Source organism: Symphalangus syndactylus, chromosome 8 (assembly GCF_028878055.3).
Source record: "Symphalangus syndactylus isolate Jambi chromosome 8, NHGRI_mSymSyn1-v2.1_pri, whole genome shotgun sequence".
NCBI lineage: Eukaryota > Metazoa > Chordata > Mammalia > Primates > Hylobatidae > Symphalangus > Symphalangus syndactylus.
The window spans coordinates 120,702,793-120,725,882 of record NC_072430.2 but is presented as its reverse complement, the minus strand read 5'-3'; the positions used below and the strand labels follow the sequence as shown (position 1 = coordinate 120,725,882).

The following is a 23,090-nucleotide window of genomic DNA, read 5'->3' as shown; positions in this document are numbered from 1 at the left end:
GCAGAGATTTTTTTGAACTATTGCTACAATTTAGACCATGTGTTCCCCTTCAGGTAGTTAATAAAGGCAAATAAAAATTTTATTTTGCAATTATAATTTAAGTTGCTGGAATATGTTTGCATTTGGTATTACCTTGAATGTGAACTATGAGTAATGACTTCGTGACCATTATAAAAAATTAAAATGTACAGGCTTTGTGTTCTGACAGAGAGCTGTTACAATGGTTATATGAGTAACTGAGAAAATAAGTAGAATATTAACAGAGTACAGATATGAAATAAAAGTTTATGTCCCGGCTGGGCTTGGTGGCTCATGCCTGTAATCCCAGCACTTTGGGAGGCTGAGGCAGGTGGATCACCTAGGTCAGGAGTTTGAGAGCAGCCTGGCCAACATGGTGAAACCCCATCTCTACTAAAAATATAAAAATTAGCCAGGCATGGTGATGGCATGCCTGTAATCCCAGCTGCTGGAGAATCACTTGTACCTAGGAAGCGGAGGTTACAGTGAGCGGAGGTCGCGCCATTGCACGCCAGCTTGGGCGACAAGAGCGAAACTCCATCTCAAAAAAAAAAAAGTTCATATCCCAAACAGATGTGAGTAGTGAGATGTCCACTAATATTTTTTAACACTGCACAAATTAAGCTCTGGGTGGCCATTCCAAAATGGCAGAATGAAACTTTCACATCATCTGAAATTAGTTATTTTTAAGATTTAGAATCTTGTTTTATAGAAAATCATGGGTTTTATTCTTCTTGGATGTGAAGTGAAATGAAGGGTGCTACCTAATGTCAATAGATAAGATGACTTGGAAACACATCAGTGTCACCCTATGGGCCAGACATGGTTTATCCAGCTCAGCACATTATGGCTGCTAAGCAACTGGAAAATATAGTTATCCTCGTTGATATTCACCACAATGATTAGGCAACTATGAGCCAAAAGAATTGTTCAAATATGGTATTGAACTCTCCAATTTCTCCTCTGATGGTCTCTGTGGTGTTTGCTGAGAGCAAAAATGAGACGCTTTGGTTCTGTTTGATTCTGTTTTTCCTTCCTCTAGTCTAGGCTTTTACATACCTCTATAGAACCCCTTTGAAATGATTTTAATTTACAAGCCTATTTCTTCCATTAGATGATGAGCCCAACTAGGATGAAGGCCATGTCAACTTTATTTAGTTATCTCTTGGGTATGATCTCATCATCATCCCACACTCTTCCATGGCACCACAGCCACTTTACCTGTGTCCTAATCATGACTTTTTGGCTTTTCCCATTGGTTTCCCCAACCCCAGAAAAATGGGACAAATGTGTTTGCAAGTTTCTAATATGGTTTGTGAAAACAGTCCACCTCAATAGAATTCCCCAAAATTAGTGAAGCATGGAAAGAGTCCAGACATAAGGATTCACATTAAAATCATTACATACATATAGGACAGCCATCATGCTCACCCTCTTTCTGCAAACCACAGCATTCAAAGCAATTTTGAAGAGCCTCAAAGACAAAATGAGCAAATGTTAATCAGACTTTATTTTTATTTTCTTTGTCTTCATTTTAATTGTTCATATCTCTGCAAATGCACCATAGAGCACCAAGATTAACACTAAAACTGTTGGGCACTTTTTTTTTTTCTTGTCAAGCTAATAATAGTTATTTAAAAAAAAAGAGAGAGAGAGTTCCTCTGAAGGTGGAGCTCAGCACCATACATCAGGCAAATGTCCTGGGCTCTCTATGGGGAGCATGACCAACTCCTCTGGTTTGATTCATCGCAGCAGTTCCGTCAACAGCTTTGTTTTGAGACATGAACAAGAAAAGAGCACTAGCTATTCTTATAAGGACCCAAATCTCCAAATTCTGCTGACCTCTTAGGAGTTGATATTTTGAAATTAGAAGGACACCCTTAGGAGTGATTTTTTTTTTTTAAGTTCAGAATCTGTTAATCTGTATTAATCTGGTTTACACTCCCTACAGGCCAGGAAGACACAAGTTTCTCAGCACAGCAAAGATCATGTCTGTGGTTAAACTCAGAAAGGTCTGAGAGAGTAAAGCTCTGAGTGAGGTTTTGCCAAACAACAGAAGGCTAAATCTGGCTTCTTTGCGCTTAGGGCTATTGATCTCTGTTGGAGGAAACTTTGGCAGATGCAATTCCTCCCTTCCTGGTCTTTAATCTAGGTTAAATATCACCATCTCGTCCCACCTCCACCACCAGGACAAAGAGTTATGCTACTATTATAAATTGTACTCTCCTGTCCACTATTCCTTTCCAAAAACAAATCGCATGACATTACAGAAGCTTAATTGCAAAGTACGTGAGGTGCTAATATCTATGTATAATATATTCAAAGTATATGTAGCTAATATCTATATATAAATTCTCTGTGTAAGAGTCAGGCCTAAATAAATAAATGAATAAATAAATAAAACCATATTAGCAGTTTGGGGTTCTGAACGTATTTAAATTATCATTGTGAGGCAAAGATTCTGACTTGCCTACCAAAATAACCATTCTTTTTTTTTTTTTTTTTTTTTTGAGACGGAGTCTCGCTCTGTCGCCCAGGCTGGAGTGCAGTGGCGCAATCTCGGCTCACTGCAAGCTCCGCCTCCCGGGTTACGCCATTCTCCTGCCTCAGCCTCTCTGAGTAGCTGGGACTACAGGCGCCCGCCACCACGCCTGGCTAATTTTTTTGTATTTTTAGTAGAGACGGGGTTTCACCTGGTCTCGATCTCCTGACCTCGTGATCCGCCCGCCTCGGCCTCCCAAAGTGCTGGGATTACAAGCGTGAGCCACCGCGCCCGGCCAAAATAACCATTCTTGTCTATAATCCCAGCACTTTGGGAGGCCGACGCAGGCGGATCACCTGAGGTCAGGAGTTCAAGACCAGCTTGGGCAACATGGTGAAACTCCATCTCTACTAAAAAAAAAATACAAAAGTTAGCCAGGCATGGTGGCACGCAGCTGTAATCCCAGCTACTCGGGAGGCCAAGGCACAAGAATCGCTTGAACCCAGGAGACGAAGGTTGCAGTGAGCCGAGATAGTGCCACTGCACTCCAGCCTCGGCAACAGAGTGAGACTCCGTCTCAAAAGCAAAACAAACAAAACAAAACAAAACAAAAACCAAATAACCATTCTTCCTTTTTCTTGCCAATTGGCGTGAACCCAATATTTAGCTGAGAATATAGCTACCCAGCCAAACAACATTTCCAGCCTCTTTTGCTCATGAGATCATGTGACTGAGGTCTTGCCAATGAGATATAAGAATTGAGTGGGACTTCTGCAAAGTCTCCTTGAACAGGAAGGGGGTGTGCTTCTCTGCCCTTTCCTCTATTTTATCAGAAACATGATGTGATGGCTGAAGATGTAATCAGCACTGGGATGTTGAGGATAAGGGTGAGAAGGGTCACATCCTACTAATGGTAGAGAAATAGAAGAAGCCTGGGACCTGGATTACTTCACAGGGTCCCAGGATGGTCTGCCTCCAGACTTCTTCTGTACAAGAAAGAAATACACTTCTATCTTGTTTAAGCCACTGATATTTTAGGGTTTTAATTCTATGCAGCTAAATCTAAATCTAAATGATACACACAAATCTTTACCTTCTGCTACACTGTGGTAGACCAGCTTCCTAAATGTCTTACTCCATCCCTGTCTATTATCTTGGTGGATGTGGTTACCCCTGAGGTTCTTTACTCTCCCTGACACATTTAGTCACATACTCCCCTCAGTTCCAGGCACCAGTAAAACTTCCAGGCTCCCAAAACGAAACACAGCAGAGTTCCGTTGTCCTAGATAAATGGTGATTTTAGGGCAGGGAATCAAAAAGAGTTTGTCCATTGGATGAACTGCTTTGGCACAATTGCTTGTCTGCTCCCTGCCCTCCTGGAACCCTCAAGATGGTAAAACTGATCAGTATGGACTCTGGTTTCCCAGAAGAACTGCAGAGAGTAGGGGGTAATTTAAAGAAAGAATCTGCTGGAATTTTAAGATGATATATAGGCTACTGGGGCCAAAGGAGGAAGTAAGTTGTTGGGACTTTAGACCGTGGAGGTTTCTACTTCTTGGATGGGGTCCTTGTTGGAGAGAGTGCTTGAGATATTGTCGGATTCAAGCAACTCCACAATGCTGTAGGGAGAACAGTCCTCCAGACCCAGCTTGCTGCAGAGCCAGCCACAGAAGCCTTTCTCCATGTCCCGGGCAGTTTGCCACCATGCTTCCCAGGACCACGAGAGCTGGACCACAGCAGCGTAGAGGCCCAGGGAAGAAGCCATGGCCATGATGAGCACTGGATAGAAGAGAATGAGGCAAGGGCAATACGAGATCTTGTGCCAGAATGTCCTTTCCTCATTATACACGAGGAAGATGTTGTACCAGGTGATAGTGCCATAGTAGAAAGAGACAACAAAAGAGAGGAGGAAAACCACAGGCAGGCAGATCAGCGTCCAGAGGACCACATGGGGCCCACGGTCAGCTCCCATCTGGCAGCCCATTCTTCCTTCAGGCGTCGTTTCCCTTGATGACTCTTTAGGCTTGGTCAGTTCCTGCAGCTCTTTCTCTGTCAATGTGACATGGATGTCCACCATCTGACCCTTTTTCTTTCCTCGTGTGATGGTCCCAGTTAAGGTGACATAGCGGCTGTCCAGAGGCAGGTTCCACATATCTGCAGGGTACAAAGGAGGTGAGAGTCAAGATCAGAAGAGTGGGCATTGCATCTCCATGTCACACCCTCCCAGGCTGGGCATGAGGACAAGAGTAGCCTTTTTTTTTTTTTTTTTTTTTTTTTTTGAGACGGAGTCTCGCTCTGTCGCCCAGGCTGGAGTGCAGTGGCGCAATCTCGGCTCACTGCAAGCTCCGCCTCCTGGGTTCACGCCATTCTCCTGCCTCAGCCTCTCCGAGTAGCTGGGACTACAGGCGCCCGCCACCACGCCCGGCTAATTTTTTTGTATTTTTAGTAGAGACGGGGTTTCACCGTGGTCTCGATCTCCTGACCTTGTGATCCGCCCGCCTCGGCCTCCCAAAGTGCTGGGATTACAAGCGTGAGCCACCGCGCCCGGCCAAGAGTAGCCTTTTTTACAGCATCTGGCACAGTCCTGAGTCAGTGATTCAATGGCGGACTGAGTGGGTCTCCCTCGGGAGGGCGACCACTGGTGTTATTGCTCCCACATGAACTCTCACTCCTTGTGCCTGGGCCCTGATAAAACTGTGAGGCAGGTTAAGCTTGTTTTTCATGTACTCTCTCCGCTTTTTGGGGCCTCAATCTTGGCACAATCTCTGTGGCATGGAGGAGTGTGAGGAACTTTGATACAGACATGATGCAAATGATGATCCTATTTTTAGGTAACAAGTGCTGTGAAGATACTGGACTGATGGACAGCCACCACCTTCCCTTCTCATGCCTAGTTCTGTGCTTTCTGAGAGGGGGCCCCTCACATGCCTGATCCAGCCCTCACATCCAGGGGCTGCACGCATACACACATGCATCCCACATATACCATACACATACACCCTCTCACATAATACATACACACCATACGCACACACACATGCCACCTCCAATCACATACCACATACACACACTACACTATCCCATACACACACCACACACCACACACCATGCACATCACACATACCACATACACACCACATACACACACCACATATACCAAACACCATACATAACACATACACCACACACATGCCACACACAACCTCCCCACACATACCACATGCAACACATACACATACCATATACACACCACATACCCATACATACCACACATACATACAACATACACACATAACACACCACACACACTCCACACACACATATACACACCATACATACACACACCATACATGCACACAAATGCTGCCCCCCACGCATTCCACATATATACACCACACATACCCACTCACATGCCGTATGCACACACCACATATATACACATTGTACATACACACCACATACCCACACATACCACACCACACATACCACACACATACGCACACCACACAAATACCACACACACATACATACACCATATACTCCCCCATACCACACCACCCACACCTATCCACACACACAACACCACGCATTACATACACACACGCACCATACAACACACACAAACAGCCCAGACACCCCCACATACACCACACCCACACCACACACCACACACCACACACACACACACACACACACACACACATACGACGCACCCACACAGAACCAAATAGCCATCTGCTGGCCACCCTAGAAGTCTGGGTGGGGATGGGAAAATACAGGCTTTAGGCAGGCATGGACCTTGGGCCCTGTGGCCTCGTTGCCCCACAACTGAGAGATAAGATGAAGCCACCTAAGGAGCAGGGCCCTGGATAGTGGCAGGGACTCTGCTTACCCAGAGAAAAGGAATGTGCGGTCCCCCAAGCCCCGTCTTTTCACAGTCTTCGTCACAGTAAACACCACCACCATCTATCCTCCCTGTCATTCCAGTCAATCACCCAGGAGTCATTATTGATTCCTCTCTTTCTCTCACTCCCTGCCTCTGATCAATCAGCAAGTTCAGATTGCATCCTGAATCCAGCTTCTCTTCTCCAGCTTTCTCCTGCTATCACCCGAACTTCTCCATTAGTGCTACTGTGGCTGCAGGGACATAATAGTCTCCCATCAGCATCCAGTCTTAACCCTTATAATTCATTCTTTATAGAGAAGCCAGAGTGATCTTTTACAAATATAAACAAGATGATGTCTCTTTGCTTAAAAGTCCTCCATTGACTTCCTCTTGCACTTGGAACAAATCTCAAACTCTTTACCAAGACCTGCAAGGGCCACCATGATCCAGCCCCCACCTACCTTCCTGTCCTCCTCTCACCATCCTCCCTTATTCCCTACACTCCCTACACTGAAATAACTCCTTTCCATAAACAGGCCAAAGCTGCTCTCGCCTCAGGGGCTTTGCCCTTGCTGTTCCGCCGCCTCCAAAAACTCTGCCCTAGAACTTTTCATGGTGGCTCGCTCATGTCATTTGGATCAATTCAAATGTCACCTCCTCAGAGAAGCCTTTCACAACCATGCAGTCTCTCCCCCACCACCTTCCACCCTCCATGTGCATGCCCCAGCACACCCAGCTAATTTTTGTATTTTTAGTAGAGACGGGGTTTCACCATGTTGGCCAGTCTCAAACTCCTGTTGTTGGTCTCAAAGTCTTGACCCCACATGATCTGCCTGCCTTGGCCTCCCAAAGTGCTGGGATTATAGGTGTAAGCCACTGTGCCCAGCCTCCACAATAATTCTTAATACAAACACATCATGGTTGCATTAGCTGCAACAAATATTCTTATATATGCCTCCTTATACAAGGATAACATGGGCATAAGTTTCATGGAGTAGATATTGAGAATTTCTGCGTCATGAGGTATGCATGTTTTGAACTGTGAATTTTACTAAATATTTCATAAATGTTGACAAATTTCCTCCACAAAGTGGTTGAAGCAGCTTCCACTTTCACTAAGGTGCATGAAGTATATCCATTTGCTCATATTGACGTAATCATATTTTACCCAATTTTTGGCAAGCCTACATGTGAAGGAATACTATATCTCATTGTTGTCATAATTTGCCATACGATTTTCTTATGGCAAATTTTCTCATAATTTTCTTTATTCATATGAAAGTCAACAATTATTGTTTATTTTACATACACTAAGTAGTTAGCAGAGTCTGCTTGTGTTACCAATTCTTGTTATAAATCAGCCTCTTCCATTTCATTAGGAATTCTGAAAAGGTGGAGATTTCTGTATCATCTAGAAAAAAATGTAATAGGTGCTCAGTAAATACTGACCGCTCGTTGAATGAAGACTGTAATATTGCACCAGGCTCAGTGGCTCATGCCTATAATCCCAGCACTTTGGGAGGCTGAGGCGGGTGGATCACTTGAGGCCAGGAGTTCGAGACCAACCTGGACAACATGGTGAAACCCAGTCTCTACTAAAAATACAAAAACTAGCCGGGCATGGTGGCACATGCCTGTAGTCCCAGCTACTCAGGAGGCTGAGGCAGGAGAATCGCTTGAACCCAGAAGGTGGAAGTTGCAGTGAGCCAACATCACGCCACTGCACTCCAGCCTGGATGACAGAGCAAGACTCTGTCTCAAAATAAATGAATAAAAGGTGGTAATATTGCAAGAAGAAATGTGTCACCAAGAAGAAATAGGTCAGTGAGCAGATGCCTGTCTGTTCTGGAAGATGCCCTTTTGGTTTCCTTCGCATGGCTTTAAACAAGTGGGCTAGAGACACTTACCATCATCCACAGGATAGTCTAGGAAATCATCTCCCTCCTCCTCTTTAGGCCGATCTCCACCTTCTGATTCCCCGGGCTCCTCATCTGTTTTCTCATTGTCTGAGCGGTAGATGATGATGGATTCTGGGCGTGACTCTTTCCTCTTCTTTTTCCTGCGCCCTATTGTGGATTCCCCATCCAGCGCCAGGGCAGCAGCCACAGCCTTCCTGAGAGAGCCCTGGTGGGGGCTTGGAAGCTGGACCTGGCCTTCTACTGCTGTTGGCTCTTCCATCCCAGACCTGACGTCTACTTATGCCTTATAAAGAGTTGGACTTGTTTGAGCAAACTCACAGTTCACACATCACGGAACTTCTTCCTAGATGGGGTTATGCAAAGATGTCCCAAGGATGCATTCCACCTGAAAGATAGGAAAGCAAAGCCATCAACAGGAAGCAAATGGGATGAGATGAACAGGAATGTGAGAAAGGATCCTCAACTTGGCAGTAAGCCTTCCTCTCCCTTTACTTCTTGCAATACTTTATTTTGGGAGTGCAATATGAATCGCTTATAATAGAGTGTGAATAAACTTTCACTACGGTAATATTTTTGTCATTTATACAAACATATAATATTTGGCAAAACCCACGTGAAGGAATACTATATCTCATTGTTATCATAATTTGCATTTTCTTTATTCATATGAAAGTCAACAATTATTGTTTCTTTATTTTACATACATTAAGTAGTTAGCATAGTCTGCTTGTGTTACCAATTTTTGTGTATAAATCAGCCTCTAGTTGGAGCGTGCAGAGTATAAGGAAGTTGGGTGAGGAAGCCTTAACCAGTAGATGAAAGTTAAGAACCACAGGTAGGCTGGGCACAGTGGCTCACGCCTGTAATCCCAGCACTTTGAGAGGCTGAGGAGGGTGGATCACCTGTCAGGAGTTCGAGACCAGCCTGGCCAACATGGCAAAACCCCGTCTCTACTAAAAATACAAAAATTAGCTGGGTGTAGTGGTGGGTGCCTGTAATCCCAGCTACTTGGGAGGCTGAGGCAGGAAAATCGCTTGAGCTCGGGGTGGGGGTGGGAGAGGCAGAGGTTGCAGTGAGCCGAGATTGTGCCACTGCACTCCAGCCTGGGCGACGGAGTGAGACTCTGTCAAAAAAAAAAAAAAAAAAAAAAAAAAAAAAGAACCATAGGTGGCTGGGACCTGTATTCCAGACTTCTGGCTATTGAATCATCCATTAAAACTGTACTCAAATGGATACATGCAACACTAAGCAAGCCACTCAGATGGTACAACCACACCAACCATGTCTACCTTGCTATTCTGTAAAGGAAACCTGTCTCCTGGCTTCTTGTCAGCCCACAATCTCAAAAAGTTACTGGGATTTGTCCTATCACATGCTGGAAGAGTGGTGGAGAGGCTTCATTTTCACCCTTAAAATAACATTGTCTCTCCACTTTTTGTTCTGGACAGTGCAGGTCTGTATACCTGTCCTTCATTTTTTTTTTCCTGGTTACTTATTTGTTAAAGAAAACAGGTCATTTATCTTGCAGATTCTCATAGCCTGGGTTTTGCTGATTGCATCCCCACAGTGTATTCCTCTGAACTCTGTGTTATGAGTTGATAGCTAAATAGAAAGTCTTGATCAATTTCACGTTGAAATTTTTTTGGTTGATGGTTTGTTTTGTTTGGCAAGACAATTTTAGAGGTGATGTTTTGTACTTCCATTAGAAGTCCCCTAATGTCTAGTTGACTCTTTTTGGGAAGTTAACAGCTCATTAATGGCCATTGACTATACCCATGAAATCATTAGGGGTTACAAAATGATGATATTCCATTTCTCTCACTTCTTCATTTATTAGCTAGAATACTCTCATGAACTTTTAACATACCCAGTTTTAATCCTAGTGAAAAAGGCAAATGGTCCTGCTGTTATGCAATATTATTGGCATTTATACTCTGAAAAATAACTTACGAACTATAGTGGCACCCGCTGTAGATATAAAAAGTTTCCAAGCTATTTACCAAAAAATTCCCCACTTTTCAAATAAGTGTGCGTATTATTCAGAATCACAAGCTTCTACTCACAACCCTGCCGCCCCACACTCCTTGAGGCTGTACACTCTTCAGCAACTCCAGGTTACTGGCTGTTACTTTTGTTCCCAACTCCCAAATCCCTCACTGTATTTCAGTGCTCTCTGAGCCTTTCCTTTATTGCCACATGTACACCATTTGCCATCCCTTTATTCCCAATAGTAAAGCTTCTTCTCCTCTCATGTGTATTCAAATGTTCCCAGTGTCTACTGTTCTGGCCCAGTGGATGGGAGTGGGGCAGTGGAGAGAAGAAAGAAACAAAAATTCCACTAGGCTCTAGAATTCCACTAGGCTCCATTCATTTTGAGGCAAATCCCATGTCTAAAAATTATATATCTTTGGTAATTACCACGTGACAGGAAGGACTGTATATCATATCTCTTAAAATGCCAAAATACATATTTTTTTTCTCATTTCAGTGTTTCTAAAATTTAGGTGAATTTTAAGCCCAATGGAATGGCTTTTTCTCCCCTCCAGGCAGGGGAGCTCTCCTCTGCTGCCCTCTCACCCAGTATTTCCTCTGGCCTCTGTTGATTTTCTTTGTCTTTCCATTGGATTGGCAGATGTTGGATCTAAATTAACTTTATAACTGGGCACTTAACCCAATGCCTGGAATAAATCAGGGACCCAGTGACAGAATTGGGAATCTTAGTGGTAGGATCCGCAGGATGAGATGGGCAGGTTTCACTACGTCCTCACTTCTTGACTTTGCCTGGGGGGTGTACTGGGGGCAGAATGAGCGCCATTATCTTTAAATTCTTATCTGTGGAGCTTTCTGGACCAGGAGATTCATTTGGCTGAGGTGCCTAAAAGTACAAAGATGTATACAGGAAGAAGCATGGCAGAGAGCCCTCCCAAGGTAAATAGATTCAGAGGACAATTAATCCAACCATTAGACTGTTGAGCAGGCCTTGGGCATTGATGAGCTCAACCAGGGCCCTTCTACCAAAGTGGCCTCTACACAGAGGACAGCAGACCTCTACCCAGAGGAAACTGAATGTGGAGGCTGAATGCAATCCACCCCCAGGTGAAGATTTTCAGATTTTGTTTTATATACACACACGCGCACACACACACACACACACACACACACTTCTTTTTATTATTACTTTAAGTTCCAGGATATACATATATGTATATCTATGTATGTACTTATACATATGTATATATATATACAAATGTGTATATACATACATTTCTAATTCTACTCTCTAAGTGTCTATGTTTAATACAAAAATGTTTTCCCTGGTCCAAGTCCTCTTGTACACTGACACTCAGAAAGCTGCATCATGGTAATTCTATGGTAGGAATGACCTCTGAACAAACCACTTCGTACCTACTTGAAGGTGCAATGATCACAGCTTGGGAGGCCACCCTAATCCACCGTGTTTTCCTAAGTAGGAAAACTTAGATCATCTGTTTTTCTCTGTAGTTGCCTGAGGCAGCTTGTGAAGGGCCTTCCTTGGCCCTTCTATACAGTATGAATTTTCAAACTAGGGGTTGAGACCCTGAGGAGACGAAAGGACCAGAGCTTCAGAGCTGGGAGAAGTTTTATGTTCTGTACTCCTTACTACTTCTTTGAAGATGTGCCCAGATGTTCCGAAGGGAGACAGAGATGTTAAAGAGTACACGTGAGAGGGCAAGTTGCAAATCTCCTACTTCTTGTTCCCTTTTCCTCTCTCTTTGTTGAGGGGGTGGTGCTCTAGGAAGATGTGGCAGGGCAAAGTGAACACATGCATGGGGATGATGACCCTTATTAATGGGCCTTATAAACATTAAAAAGTGGCTGAGTGCGGTGGCTCATGCCTGTAATCCCAGCACTTTGGGAGATCAAGGTGGGCGAATCACTCAAAAAAATTAATTTAATTTAACAAAAAAAAACATAAAAAGGTATGGTGTTCGACACTCTTGATTTGGTTGGGCACAATGGGAGAGGCCAATGTTAGATAACAGGAAGAGCTTCCTGAGCCCAGGGATAGACTAGTACAGAAAATAGTAGCTAAGAGAAGCTTTAGAGTCTCTTGGGGATGTAAAAGATAAACATGATCATCTTGTTAGCTGATGGAGGAGAGGGACAATCCTATCAGAGGCAAAAAGAGAGATGACTTTTGAACATCCCATTAAAACCTTAGATAAGAAATATGAAATGTAAAGGGTTGGTGAGCTCCTGGCTATTCACCTTAGGGGTCTATTTTTTGCCTCAGGCACAGCTCATTTTAGAAAGGTGCCCAGCCAATGTCTACTCACAGTAGTCACAGGACAGAGACACTGTCCTTGATTTACCTTGAAACATGATTTCCTCATCTCCCTACAATTAGAACACTATCCTTTGAGACTACAAAACACTCCCACAAACTTAGGAAAAGATGGGTTGTTTTGTAGTCATGGTAAAAAGTAGACAGTAGAACCAGTTTTAAACCTGTTCAATTAATCAACAACAATCTCCCTCAGTGTCTTAGTCCATTTGGGCTGCCATAAGAAAATACCATAGGCTAGATAGCTTATAAACAACAAGAATTTATTTTGTACAGTTCTGGGAGCAGTAAATCTAAGATCAAGGTTAGGGGTTTGGTAGGACTTACTTTCTGGTTCACAGATGGTGCCTTCTCACTGTGTTTTCACGTGGCTGAAGGAGCTGACTAGCTCTCTGGGTCTCTCTTTTTTTTTTTTTGAGATGGAGTCTCACTCTGTCGCATAGGCTGGAGTGCAGTGGCGCAATCTCGGCTCACTGCAACCTCTGCCTCCCGAATTCAAGCAATTCTCCTGCCTCAGCCTCCCAATTAGCTGGGACTACAGGCACATGCCACCACGCCCAGGTAATTTTTGTATTTTTAGTAGAGATGGGGTTTCACCATATTGGCCAGGGTGGTCTCAAACTCATGATCCACCCGCCTTGGCCTTCCAAAGTGCTGGGATTACAGGTGTGAGCCACTGAGCCCAGCCTCTGGGTCTCTCTTATGGGGGCACTAATCCCATTCCTGAGGACTCCACCCTCATGACCTAAAGCCTCACCTAATGCCATCACTTTGGGGGCTAAAATTTCAACATACGGATTTGGGGGGGAACACAAACCGTACCTTAACACTCAGCAAAGATGTTTTTGGAAATTAACCCATCAGTCAGTCCTTTGTTTCTGAAAGTCAATCAGGTGAGTGGCTCTGTCCCTGTTTGGCTGACTTTCACACTAGTGTGAGTTGACTTTTGGCCAATCAGGGTCTGGCACTCTCATGTTGGCTTTCAAAAACGTACTCACTTAGGCAGTTGTTGATTGAACATGTTTAAAACTAATTCTGGTGGCTACTTGTTATCACAGCTACTGTAAAAAGTGTTTTCCTAAATTTGGGGATCCTTTTTACTGTTAGTTTCCTGCAAGTCTGGAATGTATCAGATGTCTCAGTACAAGAATATGAATTATCTGTTGCCATGTAATGAATTACCCAAGAAATAAAGGTTTAAAACAATAAAAAAGTTATTATCTCACACAATTATGTGTGTCAATAAACTGGGAGTGCCTTAGCTGGGTGGTGAGTAGTCTTCTCTACCTGCTTCCTGCCTATAGAATTCGGAGGTCCAAGAGCGTTTTTTTGTTTTTATGGTTTCTGAACCTTTTAGTGTTCTGTGAATAGAATTTTCTCAAAAATTCTGTGGCATTCCTATAAATAGTTTCTCTGAGTCAGAAATGTGAGAGCGGCTTAGCTGGTTTTCTTTCAAGATCTCTAAAGATGTCAGGGCTGCAGTCATCTGAAGGCTTGAATGAGGCTAGATCTGCTTCCAAGATGGTTCTCTCACATAATGCTGACTCAGTTTCTCTCCACATGGGCCTCTCCATGCGCCATCTGAGTGTCCTTACAACAGTGGCTGGCCTTCCCCAGCATGAGTGGTCTGAAAACAGGTATTTTCTTTGACCACCCCAACTTGACTCTTGATCCCCATCTCTTCCTCATCCTTGATTTCCTCCTTCTCCAGTAGCTCCAACTTCCTTCTACTGGCTCTTTCCCCTTTGCCTTCAAACTCAGAGTTCCTTATCTAGAAAAAAATAACCTTACCTTGCCACTTTACTCTTTCTGATATCTCATTTATCTCCAACCAAGCTTTTCTATCAAATAGTTTATAGCCACTCATATCCAGTTCATCCTGCAATATTCTGCCCTTCCTCCCCACTCCCAATCTCTGTACACACACACACACACACACACACACACACATGCACACACGCACGCGCGCAAGTCACTTGCAAAGATGAGAAATAGGCCAGGAAATTGGCATTTATCAAGCCTTATGTGTCAGGCTGTAAGGTAAACTCTTTATAGATGTTCTCTTATTTGCATCTCTCAACAAGCTTGACAGGCAGGTCTTACTTTCCTCACTTGACCTATTAGGTTCAACGCGTTAAATATAGCAGTGAGAGAACTTGGGTTTAATTCTATACTTGCATAACTCTAAAGTCCAGGATTTCCCCACCAAGATTTAGAAGCAGTCAAGGCCAGGTGTGGTGGCCCATGCCCGTAATCCCAGCATTTTGGGAGGGCAAGATGGGCGGATCACTTGAGGTCAGGAATTCAAGACCAGCCTGGCCAACATGGTGAAACTCTGTCTCTACTAAAAATACAAGTAGCTGGGCATGGTAGTGCACGCCTGTAATCCCAGCTACTCAGGAGGCTGAGGCAGGAGAATCGCTTGAACCTGGGAGGTGGAGGTTGCAGTGAGCTGAGATCGTGCCACTGCACTCCAGTCTGGCGAGAGAGTGAGACTCTGTCTCAAAAATAAAATAAGTAAAATAAAATAAAATGAAAATAATGAAAATAAAAAATAGAAGTAGTCAAGTGGTAGTAGCTGCAGTGAACAGCTGATGGTTTTTGGTTTTTTGGTTTTGTTATTTGCTGTCCAAAACCCTATTTCTCCTTCATTTGATGACAGATCCACTCATTTTGGTGAGGAACAGTCTTGAAAGTCCCTGATGTGATCACAGTGACCACTTCACCATTCTTATTCTCCTTGTCACACCAGAGCTGTTGATTCCACTAATTTCCAAATCTTTCTTGAACCTTCCCTCACCTCCTTTAACTTTCTACTCTTATTCTCTTTTACCTCTCAAATCTTCCTTTTGTTTCTTTTGCTCCCTTATCTGCCTTCTCCAACCCATAATTGCCAGTGTTTTCTAGGCCCGATTCTTAATTCATTGTCCTCTATTCTCAACAGCATACTCTGTTCCTCTTGTTAAAATATACAGCCTTCCTGCACACAGCTGTAGGACCACTTTTATGCCAAGAACACCCAAATGTAGATCTCAAGATTGTATCTCCAATAGCCTGGTGAATATTTTCTAATTGAATTATTTAGCAAAGCATGTTCAAACCAAACTCATCTTTATTTACAGCAGAGAACCTCTCAGTGTTACCAAGAGAAAAGGAGAAGGGGGAAAGGAAAGGAGAAAGGGATAAAGAAGGAAACTCCACAACATTTATGGAATTTACTGATTGTGTAATTTGGTAGGTTCTGTGTTGATTATACAGTACATGCATTATCTCACTTAATTATACATTCAAAAAATATTTACGTATTCATTTATTTTTAGAGATGGGGTCTTTCTATGTTGCCCAGGCTTGACTTGAACTCCTAGGCTCAAGCAATCCTCCCACCTCAGCCTCCCAAGTAGCTGGGACTACAGTCATGTGCAACTGTGCCCAGCTTCAGTAAATATTTATTAAGTAACACTATGTGCTAGATATTGCAAAGTTGTTCTAGGTATAATAATTTTTTTTTTTTTTTTTTTTTTTGAGATGGAGTCTTGCTCTGTCGCACAGGCTGGAGTGCAGTGGCACGATCTCGGCTCACTGCAAGCTCTGCCTCCCAGGTTCACGCAATTCTCCTGCCTCCGCCTCCTGAGTAGCTGGGACTACAGGCGCCCGCCACCACGCTCGGCTAATTTTTTTGTATTTCTTTTTTAGTAGAGATGGGGTTTCACCATGTTAGCCAGGATGGTCTCAGTCTCCTGACCTTGTGATCCGCCCGCCTTGGCCTCCCAAAGTGCTGGGATTACAGGCGTGAGCCACCGCGCCCGGCCTGTTTTTTTTTTTTTTTTTTTTGAGATGGAGTCTCGCTTGGTCACCCAGGCTAGAGTGCAGTTGTGCAGTGTCAGCTCACTGCAACCTCAGCCTCCAGGTTCAAGCGATTTTCGTGCCTCAGCCTCCTGAGTAGCTGGGACCACAAGCGTGCACCACCATGCCCAATTAATTTTTGTGCTTTTGGTACAGACAGGGTTTCACCATGTTGGCCCGGCTAGTCTCCAACTCCTGACCTCAAGTGATCCATCTGCCTTGGCCTCCCAAAGTGCTGGGATTACAGGTGTGAGCCACCATGCCAGCCTAGGTACAACAATTTTATGAAGCAAATATTATTTTGCAGAAGAGGACACTTGGACTTAATAATAGTAACAACAGAAACTTATTGGATGTTTATTGTGTGCCAAGTGCTGCTCTAAGTACTTTACAATAATCATATTGTTCAATATTCACAACAAACCAATGAAGTAGGTACTTTTATTATTCCCATTTAGAGGAGAAATTTGCTCAATCTTACATAGCTAGTAAGTGGTGGGGCTGGAACTCACACCCAGGTTTGCTAATTTCAAAGCCCATGTTATTTTCATTGTGCCGTACTACCCGCCAACATTTATGCAAAGATCTATAAACTTCTAGAATGTTCTTTGATGAACTCATTTCCTATATTAAGGACATATTTCCATATACCTAATAATAATTAGTCTCTAAGTCCTGCTAGTCATTCCTATGAAATCTTTTTGTTAATTTGTTCATTTGAATTTCTACTACCACCATATGCCAGAATACAGCCTTCATACTACTTCCTCTAAACTGGAAGACATTCTAAAATGGAAGACATTCCTCTACCATTTTTTACCATATTAATGGCGATTAATAAACAAAACAATATTTTTATTTTGTCTTGCCATTACTGACTAAAATATATCTGAAGGCCTGTCTGGTGTTTCAGGCTCTCCATATTTGCACCCCACCCTAGGATTCAGTAGCAATTTTCCCCCTTCCCTTTCCCACAACATGACTACTCAACACATCTGCTTATGTTGGTTTCTTCATCTTTGTCACGCTTCTCCACTTCTTTCAAGCCTGGCTCAAGACAGACTCACTTGCTCACGTCCCCTTCTGTGACTACCCCAGCCCCCATGTCCTCTCCTCCCACCCTAACCCTGTGTTGCATGTGTATGGTGAGAATTCAATGAATGGCCCAGTATAAAATGCCTAATATGTGACTGACACTTCATAAATATTAGTTTCTATTCCCTTTCTTTTGCCTTCTTCTATTTGTAATTTAATAGCATTTGCCATCTGAACCATAAACTTAATAATTATGCAGCATTTCATATCATTGTATAGATTATAGATGGCATCATGGGTTTTCATTCATCTTTCTAGGTAGATAACAAACTTCTAGAGATTAGGAACTGTCTTACTCTTCTTTTTAACCACCAATGGGAAAACCCCAGGGCTGGACATGTAGTACAAAGTCAGTATGTACTTGTTGACTTCATAGGAGAGAGAAGAGAAAATGTCTTCGCAGAAATATGACATAAACAACTGTTAAGAAAGAAAGGCTTGGCTGGGCGTGGTGGCTCACGCTTGTAATCCCAGCACTTTGGGAGGCCAAGGCGGGTGGATCACGAGGTCAGGAGATCGAGGCCATCCTGGCTAACATGGTGAAACCCTGTCTCTACTAAAAATTACAAAAAATTAGCCGGGCGCGGTGGCAGGCGCCTGTAGTCCCAGCTACTCGGGCAGCTGAGGCAGGAGAATGGCGTGAACCGGGGAGGCGGAGCTTGCAGTGAGCTGAGATTGCGCCACTGCACTCCAGCCTGGGTGACAGAGCGAGACTCCGTCTCAAAAAAAAAAGAAAGAAAGGCTTAATTCTCTTCCTCATTTTTGTATACTTTATTATGCTTTAAGTATTTGATCTGAGAAGCAGGTTCTAAACATCTCTCCTTCCTTTTAGATTTCACAAGAGAGGTTAAAAAATTTTTTTACCAAATTTCCAAGGCTTTAATCAATAGACTTGAGAGAAGAGAGAGGACTTTGTTCTTTTCTCTGGCAGTTAAGTTGTGCCCATCTTCCACTTCCACTTCCAGTCTAAAGATTATTAACAGGCTTGTCACGGTGGCTCATGCCTGTAATTCCAGCACTTAGGGAGGCCAAGGCAGGTGGATCACTTGCGATCAGGAGTTTGAGACCAGCTTGGCCAACATGGTGAAATCCTCTCTACTAAAAATACAAATATTAGCCAGGCATGGTGGCACACACCTGTAATCCCAGCTACTCCAGAGGCTGAGGTAGGAGAATCGCTTGAACCCGGGAGGCAGAGGTTGCAGTGAGCCGAGATCACACCACTGCACTTCAGCCTGGGCAACAGAGCGAGACTCTGTCTCAAAAAAAGAAAAGATTATTATAAATGTGATATTACAGAGTGTTAGCTTCAATCAACCATTAGCTCTGTACTCTTGGTCATTGTAAGGGGGAAAACAGGTTTTTAAGAACATGCTCATACTCGAACTCATGCTTAGAATAACTGCTTTTAAGCCACTCTTGAAAAAAAATTATCCAGATAATTCTTTTTTTTTTTTTTTTTTTTTTAGAGATGGAGTTTCACTCTTGTTGCCTTGGCTGGAGTGCAGTGGTGTGATCCCAACTCACCACAACCTCCACCACCTGGGTTTAAGCGATTCTCTTGCCTCAGCCGTCTGAGAAGCTGGGATTACAGGCATGCACCACCATGCCCAGTTAATTCTGTATTTTTAGTAGAAACGGGGTTTCTCCATGTTGGTCAGGCTGGTCTCGAACTCCCAACCTCAGGTGATCTGCCCGCCTTGGCCTCCCAAAGTTCTGGGATTACAGGCGTGAGCCAATGCTCCCAGCCCAGATAATTCTTAAATTCATCCACCCACCTTTCCCATCTCCACTGCTTCCCCTCTGGTCTAGGAGGCCACTGTCTCTTAACTGTGGTTCTAAAAAAAATGCTCCTATCTTCCAGCTTCCACTCTTGCTGCCTTCCAATCAATTCCTCACTCAGAAGTAAGAAACATCTTTTACTTAATTTTTTTAATTTTTTGAGACAGAGTCTCACTCTGTCACCCAGGCTGGACTGCAGTGGCACGATCTCAGCTTCCTGCAACCCCCACCTCCCCCACCTGATTCTCCTGCCTCAGTCTCCCGAGTAGATGGGATTACAGGCATGTGCCACCATGCCCGGCTAATTTTTGTATTTTTAGTAGAGATGGGGTTTCACCTCCCAAAGTGCTGGGATTCCAGGCATGACCCACGGCACTTAGCCAGAAACATCTTTTTAAAACATAAAGAAAATCAGATGGCCAGGCGTGGCAGCGCGCACCTGTCATCCCAGCTTCTCGGAAGGCTGAGGCAGGAGAATTGTTTGAACCCAGGAGGCAGAGGCTACAGTGAGCCGAGATTGCTGCCACTGCACTCCAGCCTGGGATACAGAGCCAGACGCCATGTCAAATAAATAAATAAATAAATAAAAAGAAAAAGAAAAAAGAAAATCAGGCTGTTTTCTGCTTAAAATCCTCCTGTAACTTCCTACTGTTATACATGTGGAAGTCCAAGTGGTCTAAGGATCTCCCTCCCCATCCTGCCACTCCATCTGTACACCATAGTAGGTGTGCTATGCTCCAATCACACTGGCTGTGTATTTCTTCCTCAAGAGCACCAAATGCTTCCAAATGCTTGAGGTCTTCTTAAGTGCTGTCTATCTTGCTGCTCTGCTGCTCCACCCCTGCCTCTTCCTGTGCCCATTTTTGTTTGAGTCCTTGTTCAAATGTCTCCTCCTCTGAGCCCTTCTTGACACACGAACTAAAAACTTGACTCCCTGCTCTGCCTCTCACTATTCTTTAATCACAACAGCTTGTTTCCTATGTAAGACTTACCAACATTTGTCATTATTTATTTTTCTTTTACTTATTTATTGCATAGCTCTTCTACTAGACTCTAAGCTCTATGAAGTGGTACCATAGAGGTAGGCCAACAAGTAGATGTTTGATGAATCTTTTTAAGTGACTGGGTGAAGTGGTAGCAACTCAGGAGTAGCTTATTTTTGTGAAAGCCTGAGACTAAGGAGAATTTTAATAAAAAGACATCAATAAGCTCCTTTATATGCCTCGTTACGGCACAATTGCTAAGTAGTTTTGCTTCAAGGTAGGGGCAGGACCAGATGCTTCATTGACATTCTCTCAGCACTGAGATTCTGGGAGTCTAAATGTTGAGAATCCCACAAGCCCCTGTCAGTCTGAGCTAGCAGCTGCTTTGCAGAGAGGAGAAAATAAAGTTACCAGGCAGATGGGGTGGGGGAGGGGTGGGAAGCTGAAGGCAGTCTTTGCTAATGGGGTATGACAGAGCTGTGGGGAGAGGTTTGGGGGTGTGGGAGGACCTTGGCCACAGGAATGCCTTTTTCCCCAGGACAAAGAGGGCAGTGACGCAGAGCACAGGGAAGAGCAGCATTTGATTCAACCAAAGGAATGGTCAATGCAGCATGGCGTAGTTGCCTTGGGAAGAGATGCCTCAACCAGAGGCAGAACTAAAATCTGAAAACAAAGAGCTTCCAAGTAGCAGATCTATTGCTCTGCTTCCAGGCCTTTTGGCCTGGAACTTAGCGGATGAGTGAACTTTCAAACCCTGACAGAGGTCCGAGGCAGAGGCAAAGAGATCATGCCTACTAATTTTAAACCAAAGATCGCTTGAAGAGACCCCAAAGCTCTCTTAATCGCACGTTCTGCCTGGATCATGAAAAATCGCCTTCTGACTGACTGTTCATCCTGCAACTTCCTTGCAGCTGAGGAATGGCACCTTGTCATCCTCAGCGGGCATAACCGGCTTGCAGCCCCCAGTCCCTGTTTCACTGGAAGACATCAGAATCCCACTCTCAGTCTACTCAGCAGCCACACGGAAGCTGCAGCACAGCCAGCTTCCCACTGACTCACCCTGGCACACCTCTAAGAATCTATAGGTCCAGACCAGGGCATAAATCATGTTAAGTTATATCTTCAATAAAGTTATCATTTAGAAGAATTTAAAGTGTCCTCACCCACAAGAAAGTCTGGACTTCTCTTGAATAAGATAGCCCTCAGAACTGAATCAATATTTCTTTTCCTTAAAAAAAAAATACTTTGTCATTGGGATCAAACCAAGAGGAGTTATATTTTTCTGCAACAATACTTTGAGCTTTCCTGTTTGAACTTACTTTGTTTTAAAGGAGGTGATGGCGTTGTAATTTTAAAAATTTGGTCCTAACTACAGAATTGACTTAAGTAGTAGAGTTAAGTGATTCCTGGATAAACTATCTAGCAACTGGTAACCAGGAGATTTATTCCTTTCTTTAATGAGTGTAGATTTGAATCTGTCAGCAACAAAGATAGAGGGAGAAGTATTTCTAAAAAACGATCAGAGAAGGACAAGAGGATAGAGCAACAGGGAAGTGTAGCTGTCCAACAAGAACTGCAGCCTCGCTGGTGGGTGGGACCTGGTGGAGGAAGTGATGTCTGATTCCTCTGTCAACCAGACCCATTTCCAATTGGCTTTGTGAATCCTAGGTGGTAGGTCCAACAAAAGGATGATGGCATTTATTTGCCTTTATATTATTTTAATACCTGTCCGGGGAAAATGCGACACTCTGACAACAGCCTTAGAAATAGCATCCCATCTGGATTGTTAAGACCACGGCAACTGGTACATTCGACCAAGTTCTTAGGGTGAAGTCTCAGTAGGCCAGTCCAGGTGTAATCTCACTCTGGTGGGTTGAGAGCGGGAAGCAAGATGAAAAATAAGGAGCATATCTGAATAACAAATCACTGTTACTGGGCACCATAACACAGATGAGAAATTTTCCCCATCCTCAGCGGGCTCACCCTCCTGCACAAGGAATGAACTACAGGACATGATCTCAAACACCTACAGATGCATCTTGCAGGAATCGTGCACCCTTCAATGAAAGATCCTCTTCTGGACTTGCTATGCAGCTCAGCTGAAATGGATCAGGTCTCAAACCTGGTAAAGACGATCTTTCCCCTTGATTCTTGGGTGGGGAGTGGGAGGTGAGACGGAGGTGGGCCTGAGTTTATTTTTTAAATCGTTTATTCTCTTGGTTCTGTGGAAAACTGCAACCGCATCTCCTCTTCCCCTTCACTCTCTTTCCCGGGCTCCCTCCCTAACGATGAAAGGATCTGAAAGCCGCATTTCTCCTCCTCAGCTAAGCCTGCCCTTTCTCCCCTTCCCAGCCAGCGGCACATAGCACCTGGAGCCCCAGCATCGCCGACGTCCGACCCCGGCAGGCGGGCGCAGCGAGGGAGCCGAGCAGCAGCCTTTCTTTTTCCAGCTGCACTGGAGATTTAATTTTAATTAATCGTGAGAGCTTCAGCCCTGAGGATTGAATTTTTGAAATAGAGCACACCCTGCTTGTTTCTTTCTTCTTCTTTTTTTTTTTTTTTTTTTTTTTGCATTTCCCTTCCACCCTCCCCAATGGCATCGAAATGTAAAGAAACGAACAAGCAGTCTCACCCACACCTGACCAGGGACGGACGCTGGCGGAGGTTGCGGACAGCCGGCGGGGAGCGGTTCTGCTCCGGGAGGATGCGGCTTTGCGGCGGCCGGCGGGCGGGGCCGGGCCGGGGAGGGTGCGGGGGG

The 23,090-nt window shown here is 44.1% G+C and overlaps 1 protein-coding gene across 3 annotated transcripts; it reads right to left on the bottom strand.

Annotated features, from left to right (window-relative positions):
- Positions 1–2,726: 2,726 nt before the first annotated feature.
- On the bottom strand, positions 2,727–23,070 carry TMEM169 (transmembrane protein 169). 3 transcript variants are annotated; one of them, XM_055290553.2, is made up of 3 exons: positions 22,965–23,070; positions 8,294–8,690; positions 2,727–4,654 (listed from the first exon to the last, which is right to left on the bottom strand). In XM_055290553.2, exons 2-3 carry the CDS (start codon positions 8,562–8,564, stop codon positions 4,032–4,034), a joined length of 894 nt encoding a protein of 297 aa, XP_055146528.1. In that variant the 5' UTR covers positions 8,565–8,690; positions 22,965–23,070; the 3' UTR covers positions 2,727–4,031. The 3 variants fall into 3 exon arrangements, with proteins under 3 accessions (XP_055146528.1, XP_055146527.1, XP_063501768.1); XM_055290552.2 differs by having other exon boundaries at positions 22,969–23,070; XM_063645698.1 differs by lacking the exon at positions 22,965–23,070 and adding an exon at positions 22,363–22,385.
- Between the last annotated feature and the right edge of the window lie 20 nt (positions 23,071–23,090).